General features: G+C 43.4%; 1 protein-coding gene across 1 annotated transcript; it reads right to left on the reverse strand.

Annotated features, from left to right (window-relative positions):
• Positions 1-696: 696 nt before the first annotated feature.
• Positions 697-18,167, reverse strand: maf1b (MAF1 homolog, negative regulator of RNA polymerase III b). Its single transcript, XM_038997909.1, has 8 exons — positions 17,642-18,167; positions 16,151-16,239; positions 4,596-4,724; positions 4,157-4,319; positions 2,888-3,009; positions 2,677-2,796; positions 2,140-2,232; positions 697-1,979 (listed from the first exon to the last, which is right to left on the reverse strand). The coding sequence occupies exons 2-8, from the start codon at positions 16,231-16,233 to the stop codon at positions 1,955-1,957; spliced, it is 735 nt and encodes a 244-aa protein (XP_038853837.1). The 5' UTR covers positions 16,234-16,239; positions 17,642-18,167; the 3' UTR covers positions 697-1,954.
• Positions 18,168-18,637: the final 470 nt, after the last annotated feature.

Below are 18,637 nucleotides of genomic sequence, written 5' to 3' on the forward strand. Positions count from 1 at the left end.
GTCTCACCCTGCTATGATTTGACTGAAGTCAGCTATTTATGACTTATTTTAATAGTTGTAGTTTCCACATTCATTAAGTGGTTAAAATGTAACCAATGTCTTGTAGTAATATGTGCAAGTGTTTTGATGCAAAGGTCAGGCTCCACTCAATGTCCATAGGAACAATTTTAGTTATACCTTTTCATAAGTGTAAAGACACAAGATGAGAGAATGTATCACAAGTCATTACTGTTCAAACCATTTTAATTAGTAATTATGTTGCCTGTGTCCACTCCTCTCTGACAAGACATTTTGGTTCAAACAACTTCATTCAGTTTTTTAATTATTTTTATTTAATTTTCCCCCCCTTTCCCCCCCCTATTTCGTGGTATCCAATTGTTAGTAGTTACTATCTTGTCTCATCGCTACAACTCCCGTACGTGCTCGGGAGAGACGAAGGTCGAAAGCCATGCGTCCTCCGAAACACAACCCAACCGCACTGCTTCTTTAACACAGCGCGCATCCAACCCGGAAGCCAGCCGCACCAATGTGTCGGAGGAAACACCGTGCGCCTGGCAACCTTGGCTAGCGTGCACTGTGCCCGGCCCGCCACAGGAGTCGCTGGTGCGCGATGGGACAAGGATGTCCCTACCGGCCAAACCCTCCCTAACCCGGACGTCGCTAGGCCAATTGTGCGTCGCCCCACGGACCTCCCGGTCGCGGCCGGCTGCGACAGAGCCTGGGCGAGAACCCAGAGTCTCTGGTGGCACAGCTAGCGCTGCAGTGCCCTCGACCACTGCGCCACCCGGGAGGCCTTCATTCACAGTTTAATCAAAACAGTTACTGAACATAAGGTATTTTGATCTAAAAATACTGTAGAACATTAACAATTACTGGAAATATCACTGACTTTGCTGCCCGCATTCATTACATTCAGTTGCTCTTAAAACCAAAGCCTTTCAAGTTTAACAGAGCATAAATGGATGCGTTCGATTGTAGCAGTGGAATATGGGTACAGGTTTTACGACATGATTGAGGAAACATTATGCAGAGGGAATATGGTTATTGATAGACGTGAGTCTCATGAAAGTGATATGTTGTATTGCTCTTTGGCAGTGCCATTTCAATTTCACATCCACAGAAGGTCGTGTGCAGTAGATAAGATTATTTTTGCAGTAGATTCAACACAACATATTACAAGGTTCCACTACTAATGCTGCATGTTTCAAAACAGTGCTATGAAAGTTCAGTTCTCACAGTAACGTCACTGTCGAACATAAAAGCCACGCCTAGGAGGAAGCAGTCACAAATGGAAATCAGCTGGATACTCAATCGGATTGGCTCTCGTTGTACCACCCTTTACCTAGTGTGGCAGCGTGAGATTGGAACTACACGTTGATGTAATTAGCCCCTCCCCTTTCATTAGTGAATTAGCGTTGAACTGTGGACTGAATCATCTCCACTGACATTTGCTGGGATCTTCAATAAGAGAAAATGTGCTTGTCAGGGTTAGCAGTCCATGGTCTCTCTTGACCATAAACCTCCAAGACCAGTCCAATAGGTCTTGGGACGGTTTCTATCAGAGTCCAGCGTCCAAGCAGAGGCTGGTTTGGAGTCGAGGATGTTGTTCGAAAGGCCTTGCGGTTCAGAGGAAGGTCCTTCCATCAAATGACCAGGCATAGGGTCAGTTCTTAAGTCAGGGACCATGATGGAGGATAAAGATCACAGTAAAAGGGAGACTAGATACCATGGGCATTTCAAAAATGTCCTTCACGGTATGGTTTTGATCCAGCTGATGTGAAACATGCACTTGTCGGGGATATCCTTCCTCTAAATGCGCAAATGCCTTTCTGGGTCAGGCTCTACAAAACATTGAGACAGAGGGGGGAAAAAACTGATGAAAAGAAAACAAACGGGGAGGATGTATAGGCCTACATATTTGGCCTGCATGGGCTCGTCTTCCATCGGGAGAGCGTTAGACACAGAGAGCTTTGGGGAACCTGCAGACAAGGAGGGAACAAGGTAGTGTCAATCATGTCTCTATCTAGACAAAACACACATGCAACCCCATGCACTGATAAGTATATATGCCAGACTGAGTCCCATTTGTGCACTAGAGTATAAGCCGGTAGTAACATTATTATGGTAACACGATCCCACCTGTCCTCAGTGAATCCCTCTATCTCCTCATCATCATTCAGCTCCATGTCCAACTCATTGTCAAGACAACCGCGGCCGTACCCACTCAGGACACTTTGGAAATAAAGCAGAAATATCATGACTCCTTATTCAAACATACCGGTACATCGGTTTTCTCTGGTTGACAGATTGCTTTTGGAGTTGATCTGTTCGGTCCCCTTCCCTAGCCTTTCGTCCTCCTGGTAATGGATTACACTCCCATACCACATGAGACCAGACAGGCTTTGGGTTGTGTACAAGCTGCCTCGGCACATCAAGCCCAATCAACTCCTGCTGTGTAGTGAAAGCCACCCCCCAGAACCAGTAGAATATGCTGGTTTGGTGTGAGCAATTCATACCAGCAACGCGAGACAGATTTTCTGATTTTATAACATACATGGACCATAGAAATTCATCCACAGGCCACCAACTATTTCATACTGGCTGTAGAACTAACAAACTCATATGTTTTGTCAAAGATTGCATGGAGACAGAGTGAGGTCTGCTGTGTCTGCTCACCTGACGGAACGACAGGTGAAGAACACAATCCTCTTCAGCCTCTTGTTGTAGAAGAAGTAGTTGAAGGACCAGAGGCTGCCTTCCTCCCCAAAGGGGTCGGAGTCCAGGTCAGGGTTGTAGCTGAGGACAAAGAGGGACATATAAATATACTTCATATACTGGTAGCAAACAAGAATCAGAAAACATACTGTACATGTACCTTCACACACACCTGTATATGTCACATTCCTGCAGGCTAATTTCCTGGTCGATGAAGTTCCACAGCTCTGGCCCCAGGGAGTTGAACTCCACTCCAACTGATGAGTACAGGCTGCCGTTTACTGCATTCGCCACCTGGCGGAGACACGGCACACAATCATTACAACGTCTCATTCTCCTTACAGATGAATAGACCTCTTAAGGCCTTTGCTGTACGTCGGATTCAGACTTCTACGATTATCACGTCACTGTGCGACGTCACCCAATTAAAATCTTGATCATCAACCTGGCCAGATCGTACGACTTTCTTCAGGTCTGCAATTGGCTTGCGAGGCTACGTCAGCAGACATAGGCTGTCAACTGCAGCGGTGTATCTCCCCTGTGCATGTGCCGACACCAGCAGCGAAGGCCTCACTCTATGCTTATGCGCGAGTGAAGTGAGTTTGGAAAAACAAAGAATACATCTCACAAAAAGCTCATACAAACTTTATTTGTCCGAACTCAGAATCAAATAGGCTTCCCCAAAGTAACATGGTCGCTGTGGTAGAAGGTTTTATTTTGACTGGCGATTTTGTGCATTCTTCAAAATCACATCAAGTAGCCTAAACAAGATGATTATTAGGGAAATCATTATTCTTGCACAGCATGTAAAAGTTTCAAACTATTATACAAATTTGACTATACACAATAATCGTATTATTGTGTGCATACTCTTGTGTTCCTATTGGTCAGTCACCGGGATCGGCTCGTAACACTAGCCACACACTACACGACAAAGGCAAAACAAATCTGACACACAACTTTGCCAGAGCCTACGGCTAAAATCGTACAGTCTGCAAAGGCCTTCACAGCAGCGGTGTCAAACCCAATTCCTGAAGGTCCTCCGTTGTACTTGATTGATCAACTAAGATTATTTATTAGTTAGGTTATAATTAAAAGGTTATTGATAAGTCACTTGGTTGTCGAGGTCTTAATTAGACAAACTGAAAGGTGATAAAAAGGAACCAGCAGACACACGGCCCTCCAGGAATTGAGCTTGACACCTCTATCTTACAGCCTGTGATATTCCATAAACCCCTTGTAGAAAATTCACTATCTCCCCCTTATGCGTATGGCTTAGTAACAATGTGCTTCCGGGACTTGCATGGAATGATTCAGAGCATCTGTATATGAGTATGTGAGCAATTCTGAAATTAGGCTTGAACGGCCGTTTTAATTGGGCTGGTTTAAAGTCATCCCAACGTGGTCTAATTATGAGAGGAACAGAGGTAGTGCTACTGACCCAGTTGAGGCTGGGCTCCCGGCTGAACTCGTGGCCCCGAGCTGCACTGAAGTCGTAGTCGGGCCTGAATGACTCGTTGAGCGTGGTGATGAGGTAGAACAATGTCTTCCTGCAACACTTGTCAGTCAGAGGGTTCTCACCATCCTCACTGCTCTTCCCCAGTCTGTGCAAAACAATGGCGATAAGTAGAGAGCGCAAGGGAGAGAGAGTGGAGTTATTTGGTTGGGAAGTAAAAAATATTATTCTCCATTCATGTGCCACATAAGACTGATAGTGTGATACAACACCAGTATATACAGAGTAGTATTCATTAGTGCACACTGTAGGAAAATGTTTCACAATGGAAAACAAAAACAGGTAGTCCCTCCCCATTGGTATCTGTTTCGTTCCTAGTGATCAGACCTGTGTTATGCAAACATTGTGTGGCTGTGGTACTTACTGGGGTGGGCTGGTGGCGCTGGACTGGGGGGGCGAGAGGGCCTCTAGGACATGTGGTTCCCCTTCCTGGCAGAACTGCTTAAACATGTGCTTGTCATCACCAGCCATCTTGCAGGAGTAGCTCTCGATCCTAAAGCGAGACAAAACCCTGAGTTAAACTGTTGGCATTGTATTAAAAGTGGAATTCCTTTAATCTAATGACTGCGGAGGACATGGGTATTGTCTCGAACTAATCATGTCCCTAATTCAATAATACAAACCGTACAGTATCTCATCTACTGACCCTCCCACGTTGTATGTTTCTTTGTGTTTATTGCTTTGAATAAGTCTCGGTTGTCTGTTTCATTGAGTTCTATTTGAGGGATGTGGATGGAATGGCACTAGGTTGAGGGAGTCATGCAGGGTCTGGTCATGTTTATTTCCCCCCCAACCTTAGTTATGCAAGAGAAGAGGTTGTGCAACTCAAACTCTGGCTCAGAGACACACTGTGGCCCAGTCTAATTATAGGAAGGAGCAAAGGTCAGGTGGGTGGGTGTCACATGACTGCCCTAGTTTCCATTAACAGACAAATGGGACTCACCACCTGAATTGAGTAGGTCTTATGTAGCAAAATGTGAAATGGTATTTAAAAAAAAAAATATATATATATATATATATATTTTTTTTTTTACATAGGATCAAAGTAGAGAATGAGCTACAAAATGGTATGTCATATACTACATTTGAGGAACAATGGGAAAGTAATTCTGCCTTGAAAGTTGATCAACTTGTAAACTCACTTTTGAGAAAATTGCCTTTGAATGTTTTGGCATCTAGTGAAGAGCTCTTTGTCTACACCCATTCCGCATCGATCACACCCTCTAAAGCATTAGCCCCACCCATCTCGTTTCGCTCTCGGAGCGCACACAAGACGCACTGGCCGATGATTTGTTCACCTCTGGATAACATAAAACAGTCTAACCAGCTCTACTGGCAACAATTTCATTACACTTTTTTGCAGACATTTACTGACACCGGCCATATTCAATGGGTGTTGTACACACACGTCACAAGTCAGCCAGCTAACGTTAGCTAGTTAAACAAAAATGCCTAACATTAGGCTCTAACTAGAAAAGCAAACAGCTCTGGGAAAAGAATAATAACCTCCGCTAAGGAGCCAGCCAGCTAACGTTAGCTAGCAGTACACTTTAGCGTAACCGTTGTTGTCTTAAGGGTAAAAAATGACCCGCCACTATGTTTAACAGCAAAGAAAATCCCATTAATTAATTTGACTTTTCCTAGCGTGACCCCAACATTAGAAAAAGTGAAACATCACCTTTGTTCATATTTCCATGAAAGCTGTACACCACTGGGGTACAAAGATTGTCTTAGGGTAATTTTGACCCGCCAGTTATAAAATCATTTACACACCACAAAAACACACACAGAAATTGAGATTGTTTTGTCTGAGTTCAATCAGTAGCACACAAACACTTTATTGTGCATGTGCAGCATCTCCCCTCCACGAAAAAAAAAAAAATCGACTCAAGTTCGGACAAAATAAACATTTATTGAAAACATTGTTTACTAATGGGAATGCAGTCAGAGGCTATAAAAGGTTCTCTTTGCTGAAGTCATAAGTGCACGTTTCAGTGCCCCAACAGGTCGTACATCTGATTTTTTTCAGATACCCAGGAGGAACAAGAGAACAATGATTTAGAAGAGGAGGTATCTGAAGAAGACAGGGAAGAATACAACCCAGAGCACAATGCATCATCTTCAGATGAGGAAGAAATCTCCCAAGCTGAAAGACATTTTTGCTGTTCTTTGACAAAAGGACCATGTTATATTTTGTCACCATGACAACTAGGGTAGGATGGCAGCACAAAATGTCATAAGGATGACCCCAGGGCCCACAAGACATGCAGTTGCCCATGCCCAGAACATCGCCTCAACATTCTAGAAGTTCATCACACCAGCCATCGAAAAAAATCTTCCTGGAGATTACAAATGAGGTTTTCCGTAAATATGGAGACAACTGGAAAAGGATGGATGAGGTTGACCTGCGTGCCTACATAGGGCTGCTAATCTTAGCGGGTGTGTATAAGTCCCGAGGTGAGGCTACATGTAGACTCTGGGATGCAGAGAGTGGAAGGGCGATTTTCCGTGCCAAGATGCCACTGAAAGTCTTTCACACTTTCTCAAGAATGCTACGATTTGATAACCGCGAGTCAAGACCTGCAAAATGTGTGAGAGAAACTGGCGGCCATAAGAGAGGTCTGGGAGAAGTGGGTGGAGCGTCTGCCATACCTCTACAACCCTGGGCCTGAAGTAACAGTGGATGAGCAACTGGTTCCATTTTTTTATTTTTTATTTCACCTTTATTTAACCAGGTAGGCAAATTGAGAAAACGTTCTCATTTACAATTGCGACCTGGCCAAGATAAAGCAAAGCAGTTCGACACATACAACAACACATAGTTACACATGGAGTAAAACAAACATACAGTCAATAATACAGTGAAAAATAAGTCTATATACAATGTGAGCAAGTGAGGTGAGATAAGGGAGGTGAAGGCAAATAAAATATATATATAAATAAAAATATAAAAAAAGGCCATGGTGGCGAAGTAAATACAATATAGCAAGTAAAAAAACACTGGAATGGTTGGTTTGCAGTGGAAGAAGGTGCAAAGTAGAGATAGAATTAAAGGGGTGCAAAGGAGCAAAATAAATAAATACAGTAGGTAAAGAGGTAGTTGTTTGGGCTAAATTATAGATGGGCTATGTACAGGTGCAGTAATCTATGAGCTGCTCTGACAGCTGGTGCTTAAAGCTAGTGAGGGAGATAAGTGTTTCCAGTTTCAGAGATTTTTGTAGTTCGTTCCAGTCATTGGCAGCAGAGAACTGGAAGGAGAGGCGGCCAAAGGAAGAATTGGTTTTGGGGGTGACGAGAGAGATATACCTGCTGGAGCGCGTGCTACAGGTAGGTGCTGCTATGGTGACCAGCGAGCTGAGATAAGGGGGGACTTTACCTAGCAGGGTTTTGTAGATGACCTGGAGCCAGTGGGTTTGGCGACGAGTATGAAGCGAGGGCCAGCCAACGAGAGTGTACAGGTCGCAGTGGTGGGTAGTATATGGGGCTTTGGTGACAAAACGGATGGCACTGTGATAGACTGCATCCAATTTATTGAGTAGGGTTTTGGAGGCTATTTTGTAAATGACATCACCGAAGTCGAGGATTGGTAGGATGGTCAGTTTTACAAGGGTATGTTTGGCAGCATGAGTGAAGGATGCTTTGTTGCGGAATAGGAAGCCAATTTTAGATTTAACTTTGGATTGGAGATGTTTGATGTGAGTCTGGAAGGAGAGTTTACAGTCTAACCAGACACCTAGGTATTTGTAGTTGTCCACATATTCTAAGTCAGAGCCGTCCAGAGTAGTGATGTTGGACAGGCGGGCAGGTGCAGGCAGCGATCGGTTGAAGAGCATGCATTTAGTTTTACTTGTATTTAAGAGCAATTGGAGGCCACGGAAGGAGAGTTGTATGGCATTGAAGCTCGCCTGGAGGGTTGTTAACACAGTGTCAAAAGAAGGGCCAGAAGTATACAGAATAGTGTCGTCTGCGTAGAGGTGGATCAGAGACTCACCAGCAGCAAGAGTGACATCATTGATGTATACAGAGAAGAGAGTCGGTCCAAGAATTGAACCCTGTGGCACCCCCATAGAGACTGCCAGAGGTCCGGACAACAGACCCTCCGATTTGACACACTGAACTCGATCAGAGAAGTAGTTGGTGAACCAGGCGAGGCAATCATTAGAGAAACCAAGGCTGTCGAGTCTGCCGATGAGGATGTGGTGATTGACAGAGTCAAAAGCCTTGGCCAGGTCAATGAATATGGCTGCACAGTACTGTTTCCTATCGATGGCGGTTAAGATATCGTTTATTACCTTGAGCGTGGCTGAGGTGCACACATGACCAGCTCTGAAACCAGATTGCATAGCGGAGAAGGTATGGTGGGATTCGAAATGGTCGGTAATCTGTTTGTTGACTTGGCTTTAGACCTTAGAAAGGCAGGGTAGGATAGATATAGGTCTGTAGCTGTTTGGGTCAAGAGTGTCCCCCCCTTTGAAGAGGGGGATAACCGCAGCTGCTTTCCAATCTTTGGGAATCTCAGACGACACGAAAGAGAGGTTGAAAAGGCTGGTAATAGGGGTGGCAACAATTTCAGCAGATAGTTTTAGAAAGAAAGGGTCCAGATTATCTAGCCCAGCTGATTTGTAAGGGTCCAGATTTTGCAGCTCTTTCAGAACATCAGCTGACTGTATTTGGGAGAAAGAGAAATGGGGAAGGCGTGGGCGAGTAGCAGAGGGGAGGGCAGTGCTGTTGACCGGGGTAGGGGTAGCCAGGTGGAAAGCATGGCCAGCCGTAGAAAAATGCTTATTGAAATTCTCAATTATAGTGGATTTGTCGGTGGTGACAGTGTTTCCTATCTTCAGTGCAGTTGGAAGCTGGGTGGAGGTGTTCTTATTCTCCATGGACTTTACAGTGTCCCAGAACTTTTTTGAGTTTGTGTTGCAGGAAGCAAATTTCTGCTTGAAAAAGCTAGCCTTGGCTTTTCTAACTGCCTGTGTGTATTGGTTTCTAGCTTCCCTGAAAAGTTGCATATCACGGGGGCTGTTCGATGCTAATGCAGAACGCCATAGGATGTTTTTCTGTTGGTTAAGGGCAGTCAGGTCAGGAGAGAACCAAGGGCTATATCTGTTCCTGGTTCTAAATTTCTTGAATGGGGCATGCTTATTCAAGATGGTGAGGAAGGCATTTTTAAAAAATATCCAGGCATCCTCTACTGACGGGATGAGATCAATATCCTTCCAGGATACCTCGGCCAGGTCGATTAGAAAGGCCTGCTCGCTGAAGTGTTTCAGGGAGCGTTTGACAGTGATGAGTGGAGGTCGTTTGACCGCTGACCCATTACGGATGCAGGCAATGAGGCAGTGATCGCTGAGATCTTGGTTGAAAACAGCAGAGGTGTATTTGGAGGGCAAGTTGGTTAGGATGATATCTATGAGGGTACCCGTGTTTACGGAATTGGGGTGGTACCTGGTAGGTTCATTGACAATTTGTGTGAGATTGAGGGCATCAAGCTTAGATTGTAGGATGGCTGGGGTGTTAAGCATGTTCCAATTTAGGTCGCCTAGCAGCACGAGCTCTGAAGATAGATGGGGGGCAATCAGTTCACATATGGTGTCCAGAGCACAGCTGGGGGCACAGGGTGGTCTATAGCAGGCGGCAACGATGAGAGACTTGTTTTTAGAGAGGTGGATTTTTAAAAGTAGAAGTTCAAATTGTTTGGGAACAGACCTGGATAGTAAAACAGAACTCTGCAGGCAATCTTTGCAGTAGATTGCAACACCGCCCCCTTTGGCCGTTCTATCTTGTCTGAAAATCTTGTAGTTAGGGATGAAAATGTCAGAATTTTTGGTGGTCTTCCTAAGCCAGGATTCAGACACGGCTAAAACATCTGGGTTGGCAGAGTGTGCTAAAGCAGTGAACAAAACAAACTTAGGGAGGAGGCTTCTAATGTTAACATGCATGAAACCAAGGCTATTACGGTTACAGAAGTCATCAAAAGAGAGCGCCTGGGGAATAGGAGTGGAGCTAGGTACTGCAGGGCCTGGATTCACCTCTACATCACCAGAGGAACAGAGGAGGAGTAGGATAAGGGTACGGCTAAAAGCTATGAGAATTGGTCGTCTAGAACGTCTAGAACAGAGAGTAAAAGGAAGTTTCTGGGGGCGATAAAATAGCTTCAAGGAATAATGTACAGACAAAGGTATGGTAGGATGTGAATACAGTGGAGGTAAACCTAGGTATTGAGTGGTGATGAGAGAGATATTGTCTCTAGAAACATCATTGAAACCAGGTGATGTCATCGCATATGTGGGTGGTGGAACTGAAGGGTTGGATATGGTATAGTGAACAGGGCTAGAGGCTCTACAGTGAAATAAGCCAATAAACACTAACCAGAACAGCAATGGACAAGGCATATTTACATTAAGGAGAGGCATGCTTAATCGATTGATCATAAGGGTCCAGTGAGTAGAGGTTGGTTGGGGTCACGGCGATCCAGACAGCTGGCCGGGTAGCTGGCTATCGGTAGCAAGATAATAGGATGGAGGTCTATTTTTAGTCACCTCGTACGTTTCCGTCGGTAGATTAGTGGGGTTCCGTGTGGTAGAGGGGATCGATCCAATTGGCAAAATAGATATAGTGACCCAAGAAAAAAAAATTGTCCGATATACTTATTCAGATAGCAGCCGATAAGACAGCTAATGATTAGCAGATGGGTCTTCGGAAACATCGCAACGGAAAAGCCTGTTGAAACCACCTCGGACAATTACGTTGGCAGACCAGTCGTGATGGATCGGCGGGGCTCCGTGTCGGCAATAAAGGGTCCAGTCCAATTGGCAAAAGAGGTATTGTAGCCCAAGAATTCGCTGGTAGACCTCTTCGGCTAGCCGGCAGATGGGCCTAGCTCGAGGCTAGCTCAAGGCTAACTGGTGCTTGCTTTGGGACAGAGGTGTTAGCCAGTAGTAGCCACTCGGTTGCAGCTAGCTAGCTGCGATGATCCGGTGTAATTGTCCAGAGCTTGCGTCAGGAATCCGGTGATGTGGTAGAGAAAAAGCAGTCCTATATGCTCTGGGTTGATATCGCGCCTGCAGACTGGCCGGTATTGGCCCGAGCTGAAGCTGGCTGGTGTCCGAGTTAAGGGTGAAGACCGCAGCAGTGGCTAACTGACTACTAGCTAGTAGCTAGTTATCTGGCTAGCTTCTGATTGGGGTTACGGTTCTAAAGTATAAAAAATAGCAGATCCGTACCACATTGGGTGAGGCGGGTTGCAGGAATGTATATTCAGTTCCTAGATGGAAAGTGAAATTAAAATATATACGAAAAATACGAGGACTATTTACGCGGGACAAGACGGGACAAGACAAACACACGTCTGACTGCTACGCCATCTTGGATACGATGATGAGGTACATTACCATTCAGAGGTACATTTTTATTTTCATATCTGAAATGTGATTTTCACTGTTCATTTTATGTATTGCTGTAAAATCATTGACTTGTGATTGTTTTCTGTGACATTGATACTAATTACTGATTGTTATCTCTTTTGTCCAAAGGTTGCTGTCCTTTCCAGAAGAATGTGCCCAGCAAGCCAGCAAAGTATGGCATCAAGATATGGGTGGGCTGTGATGCACAATCCAGCTACGATTGGAAGATGCAAGTTCACACAGGGAAGCCAACCAGTGGAGGCCCGGAGAAGAACCAGGGGATGCGGGTTGTGCTTAATGTGACAGATGGACTGAGGGGGCGCAATGTCACGTGACAATTTCTTCACTTCTTATGAAGTCAGCCAGCAGCTCCTGAAGAGGAAGGTCACCATGGTTGGCACAGTTAGAAAGAACAAGTCTGAGCTCCACCCTGCACTATTCTCAAGGGGGAGAGAGACCTCAAAGTTTGCCTTCAACCCCACCACCACTCTAGTTTCTTACCTCCCAAAGAGGAAGAAGAATGTGGTCCTCCTGAGCACACTGCACAAAACGGCTGAGATAAGTGATCGTGAGGACAGGAAACTAGCCATCATCCTGGACTACAACCACAACAAAGGAGGCATGGACAACCTGGACAAGGTGATTGGAACTTACAGCTGCAGGAGGATGACTTTCTGCTGGCCCCTGGTCATCTTCCATAACATCATTGATGTGTCCTCATACAATGCCTAAGTGATATGGAACAAGATCAACCCTACCTGGATGCCTGATAAGTGGAAAAAGAGGGTGTTCCTAGAGAAGCTGGAAAAGGCACTTGTAACCCCACACATTCAAAGACGGGAGCGTCTCTCCCGCACAGCAGCCTCTGCAGCGCTTGTGAAAGCTGCTCAGGGGGCTGAATCTTGTCCTGATCCACCTGAGGCTGCAGCAGGCAAGAGGAGGAGATGCCAATTCTGCCCCCCAAAGGACTAAAACAAATACTATATGCTGCACATGTGAGAAATACATCTGCAAAGTCCATGCACACACACTTGCATACTGTCCTACATGTGCTAATTACACTATTTTCTTCCCGTTTTTGTTTTGTATCCATCTTATTTATACACCTTGTGGGTGGGGGCAATGGTTAAAAAATATGGGAGAAGACTAGAATTTTGTAGTTTAATTCCTCCTTGTTTAGTATAAGAATATCACTGTTGCCAAAAAGGTTCAAGACTTATGGTTTCCCTTCAAGAAAATGCATTCAAAACTACTTTCTGCACATTTCTGCTACCTCACAAAATATGTTTACACCTATGCAGTACCTTTAACAATAATAATAAACCTCTACTTCAGTAAAGAAAACAATTATGACAGGTGTGTTGTAATAAAAACAAGTGGCGTCCACTGATTAAATGCAGTCTTTCTGCATTGTGAAAAGGGAAAACCCTGATTTTGATTTTAACAAACAATTGGTCCCCCAAAAAATGCAGATTTCAAAATCCCGATGTGGCCCTCGAGCCAAAAAGTCTGCCCACCCCTGCTATATAGGATAGTTGCTTGTGTAGGCCTATTTGTAACAGACTTCCTGTTAAATATAACATTTTATCCAGAAACAGTCATTCTATGGAAAACTATGATAGAATGTGAACCTCAAACATGTGACTGCATGCTCTGTTTTGTATCATTATGGGTACAGTTGAATATTTCTGAGTAATTGCAGACTTTGGCTTTTTTTGGGGGTGGAAAGAATCAGCCTCAGAGTCAAATTGTGCCAGCTTGGCCTCTGCTGCCATCATGGGCCATACTAATCCAGTAAGCAGCAGGCTAAACACAATCAGTGCCCAGCTGTGAGTGTGTGCATTCTCCATAGCACTCTCCATTACAGTATAAAAATAACCACAAAGGCCTGTTAGAGGACACCCTGTCCTGGGTCAGACTGCCCCATCGGTCAGAACCATGAAAGGGGTCACCACCACCGTTCCCACTGGTTCCACAACCTACAGTCCTTTGTAAAATCACTGCTCCTACTGTTACCTCAATGCCTGCTGCAGTTGAGTAAATCTACCCCCGTTGCGTAACACAACACTCATCCACCATCCTAAGGGATCAATACTTTTTGTGAGCGATTACACCTCCTTAGCAAAATTGTCCATATTACCAGTAATCACTACAGGGCTTGATGGGGATTAGGGCTCAATTCCTATGGCAATCCTATTGCATAAAACCCAATATTGCCTCATCTGGTCCTGCTCAAGTACTTTTTAGGTAGCCTACACCACATCTTTAGCACAGAGACACACCTCTGTGGGAGTTCAGTTGACCATATAATTCTGACAATTTGTTGTTTACCTCTGTTTTTACATATGCAGTGTCCTCAGCTTTGACTTTACCCTTCATAGGCTGTATGGTTTTGTTGATGCTCCCAGAGAGCCTCAAAGTGTTACGCTTGCCTTTTAAAAATAGAGCCTATTAACCCAATAAGAAATACACCCCTGAAGAGAGGCACAGAATGCATGCACCATCCACAGAGGTAGGGTGAGGGGTGTGTTGTTATGGTCCATGAACAGCTGATCCTGTAGTAGTAGCAGCCTACAGTTCCATCTGTCACCATGCACCTGCGGTTCACACACAGGCCTACTAAAGGACAGCACATTTAGTCACGGTTAAAAATTTGAACCTACAGTCCCATTCAAAAGTTTGGGACACCTACTCATTCAAGAGTTTTAATTTTTTACATTGTAGAATATTAGTAAAGACAAACTATGAAATAACACATGGAATTATGTAGCAACCAAAAGTGTTAAACAAAATATATATATATTTTATATCCGTCAAAGTAGCTACCCTTCGCCTTGATGACAGCTTTGCACACTCTTGGCATTCTCTCAACCAGCTTCAATCAAATGTATTTATAAAGCCCTTTTTACGTCAGCCGATGTCAAAGTGCTACACAGAAACAACAGGGTTGCCTAAACCCCAAACAGCAAGCAATGCAGATGTAGAAGCACGGTGGCTAGGAAAAACTCATTAGAAAGGCAGGAACCTAGGAAGAAACCTAGAAAGGGACCAAGGCTCTGAGAGGTGGCCAGTCCTCTTCTGGCTGTGCCGGGTGGAGATTATAACACTACATGGCCAAGATATTCAAAACTTCATAGATGACCCACAGGGTCAAATAATAATAATCACAGTGGTTGTAGAGGGTGCAACAGGTCAGCACCTCCAGGAGTAAGTGTCAGTTGGCTTTCATAGCGTCACCTGGAATGCTTTTCCAACAGTCTTGAAGGAGTTCCCAAATACGTTGAGCATTTGTTGGCTGCTTTTCATTCACTCTGCGGTACAACTCATCCCAAACCATCTCAATTGGGTTGAGGTCAGGTGATTGTGGAGGCCAAGTCATCTGAAGCAGCACTCCATCACTCTCCTTATTGGTCAAATAGCCCTTACACAGCCTGGAGGTGTATTGGGTCATTGTTCTGTTGAAAAACAAATGATAGTGGGACTAAGGGCAAACCAGATGGGATTGCGTATTGCTGCAGAATGCTGTGGTAGCCATGCTGGTTAAGTGTGCCTTGAATTCTAAATAAATCACAGACCGTGTGATCAGACCAAAGGACAGATTTTCACCGATCGAATGTCCATTGCTCGTGTTTCTTGGCCCAAGCAAGTCTCTTTTTCTTATTGGTGTCCTTTAGTAGTGGTTTCTTTGCAGCAATTTTACCACGAAGGCCCGATTCACGCAGTTGATGTTGAGATGTGTCTGTTACTTGAACTCTGAAGCATTTATTTGGGCCGCAATTTCTGAGGCTGGTAACTCTAATGAACTTATCCTTTGAAGCAGCGGTGACTCTGGGTCTTCCTTTCCTGTGGCGGTCCTCATGAGAGCCAGTTTCATCATAGCGCTTTATGGTTTTTGTGACTGCACTTGAAGAAACTTTAAAAGTAATTTACATTTTCGGTATTTATTGACCTTCATGTCTTAAAGTAATGATGGACTGTCGTTTCTCTTTGTTTATTTGAGCTGTTCTTGCCATTATATGGACTTGGTCATTTACCAAATAGGGCTATCTTCTGTATACCAACCCCTATCTTGCCACAACTGATTGTCTCAAACGCAGTAAAGGAAAGAAATTCCACAAATTAACTTAAGGCTGTTAATTGAAATGCATTCCAGGTGACTACCTTATGAAGCTGGTTGAGAGAGTGACAAGTGTGCAAAGCTGTCATCAAGGCAAAGGGTGGCTACTTTGAAGAATCTCAAATATAAAATATACTTTGATTTGTTTAACACTTTTTTGGTTACTACATGATTCCATGTGTTATTTCATAGTTGATGTCTTCACTATTATTCTACAATGTAGTAAATAATAAAGAAAAACCCTTGAATGAGTAGGTGCGTCCAAACTTTTGAATGGTACTGTATGTGTTAGTCATGCAACAGTAACGCAGGCTTTACAAAACAAGTTGTGACAAGTGATTAGATATGAGATAATTTGATCGACTAATGATGCTGGTCTAGTGCGGTTATGGTAATTACCTTCCAAGGATGCGAGACTCTCCCGTTTCAACACAGAGTTGAGAGCTCAGGGCTTCAAAACTGCTGTTCTCTAACAGTTTCATTGCTGCCTGGGAGAGGAAAGGGAAATGTTAAAATAGACAGTCCATCAGACATTCAAGAATACTTTTTCACGGCTTCCTTAGTGGGAAAACAGGGCGTATGCAATACATGTTTTTGTATTATTCTGTATTTAGTAAAATATGTTACTTTTCGTAAGGTATGTATTAGTTTGCAGTGGTGTAAAGTACTGAAGTAAAAATACTTTAAAGTACTACTAAAGTCGTTTTTTTGGATATCTTTACTATTCATATTTTTGATGAGTTTTACTTTCACTTCACTACATTCCTGAAGAAAATAATGTACTTTTTACTCCATACATTTTCTCTGACACCCAAAAGTACTTATAGCATTGTGAATGCTTAGCAGGACAGGAAAATGGTCTAATTGACACACTTATAAAAATCCCTGGTCATCCCTACTGCATCTGATCTGGCACTCATTAAACACAAATGCTTTGTTTGTAAATTAAGTCTGAGTGCCGGAGTGTGCCCCTGGCAATCCATAAATCTAAAAAAAAATTGTGCCATCTGGTTTGCTTAATATAAGTAATTTGAAATGATTTGTACTTTTACTTTTGATACGCAAGTATATTTAAAACCGAAACTTTAAAAAAACTTTTACTCAAGTAGAATTTTACTGGGTGACCTTCACTTTTACTTGAGTCATTTTCTATTAAGGTATCTTTACTTTTACTCAAGTATGACAATTGGGTACTTTTTCCACCACTGTCAGTTTGTGGAATCCATCACCCATTTCATATGATATGAATTACAATTCATATTATGTTATGAATTTGCAAAATGTACAATGTTACGAATTCTAGCTAGGTGGTTAAATGTTTGCTAAATTTGCTAAGTAGTTATAAAGTAGCTAAAAAAGTAGTATGTTGTTTAAAAGTTGCTAAAGTTGTCTGTGATGAGATTGGAACTTGCAACCTTTGGGTTGCTAGACCTTCGCATTATGTCAACCCATCCACCCCGACTAACCACTCTACTTCAGTATCCATCTCTCATAAAACTATACCAAACTTAAAATACCATACTAACTTTAGATTTCCCAGATTTCGTTTACTATGTTACGTCTAGTCTATGATACCAGGCTGGTGGACAGTCTCCAAGCTCAATGCTATAGATACAGTAGCTGCACCCCGAGATAAATTAGTTAGTTACATTGCACTGTTTAGTGTTTGATTCCACTGGCCAATTTAATAAGCATAGGGGGGCAACCAAAGATCCTTAAGTATTCTAATTCCATGGGGGCACCCCGTGGCCGTGGGGAAATGTGATAAGTAAACAAAACGACCAACCCCTTTCTGTCTAGCTGACCCCTCCCCCACTAAACCTCTGCTTGCTAGGTAGTTGGCTACAGTAGCTAGCTAATCTACACATTTCACATAAACATTCTTCTTACCAAAGATAACGTCGACGCTCTTTGTGAAACTGAAATGTCTTTACCAATTTCACTGATGATGTTTCTCTAAGCGGGCGAGGACGCGCCACAGATTTGTTGTTGTTATGCAAGTTAGCTAGCAAGCACTGACTGTGTCAAAGCAGTTAGTTCCTAAACTTCAGCAATTTAAAAAGATACTCGTACGAGATTGATTTATCGTTAAAGCTTTTATCGAAAAACTTCTTATGCCGATTAAATGAGACGACATCAAGTCCAAAGAACCCCTGAATCCGTCTGACTTGGATTCCAGCGGCATCCCTTTTGACAGATTTACGTTGACCGAGATAAGCTAACGTTAGCTTGCTAGTTACAGTTTCTGTCAGATCAAGTCTCCTTTTCGAAGCGACTTGATCCCTTGCACTGCTTCTGTCTACTTCGCAAAGTCCCAGTGTAATTTTTGATTAGCAATACTGATAATTTGAAGGCAAACCACACAACAGCGTCGATGAAAACGTAATAAATCCACTGTATTTAACTCCCGCCCACTGTAAACCATGATGTACATTTTCATTGTCAAAGACCACACCTACTTATTTTGAGTGTCGCTTTGTAGTGCTCTGAATGGCTGACTGCCATGTCGTTATAAACCACTGATGGTTATGATTGGTCAAAATGGTGTGTCGTTTAATAATTCTAGATTGACAGGCGACGTACGGCCCTGTTGGAAGTCAAAGGCATCAATTCTTCCGACAACAAAAGCAGAGTGGCAACCCTTAACTGCATGATAACAATGCCTAAAACGAGTTGATTCATAGTCGATTTCTATGCAGTATTTGTATGTTCTAACAAGGCAGGAATGACAACTGGGGGAAAAATATTTTTACAGATTACCTGCAATCATGAAACACCAAGTAAATAAGACTCAAGAACTGTCAGAAAAGCGAAGAAACTGCAAGACCTGAACCCACACAGCTTGCAGTATTGGGACAGCTCCGATCATTTCATCACTGGTAGAGA

This window comes from Salvelinus namaycush, chromosome 7 (assembly GCF_016432855.1).
Source record: "Salvelinus namaycush isolate Seneca chromosome 7, SaNama_1.0, whole genome shotgun sequence".
Classification (NCBI taxonomy): Eukaryota; Metazoa; Chordata; class Actinopteri; order Salmoniformes; family Salmonidae; genus Salvelinus; species Salvelinus namaycush.

Bases quoted from the DNA above. Each gene is read 5' to 3' on its own strand.
- maf1b (XM_038997909.1), bottom strand. From the start codon at position 16,233: ATGAAACTGTTAGAGAACAGCAGTTTTGAAGCCCTGAGCTCTCAACTC. The intron at 4,725-16,150 runs GTAATTACCATA...GTCTCGCTTTAG, and splicing joins GAGTCTCGCATCCTTGGAAG to GATCGAGAGCTACTCCTGCA. The intron at 3,010-4,156 runs GTCAGTAGCACT...TGTCTCCGCCAG, and splicing joins GGGAGCCCAGCCTCAACTGG to GTGGCGAATGCAGTAAACGG.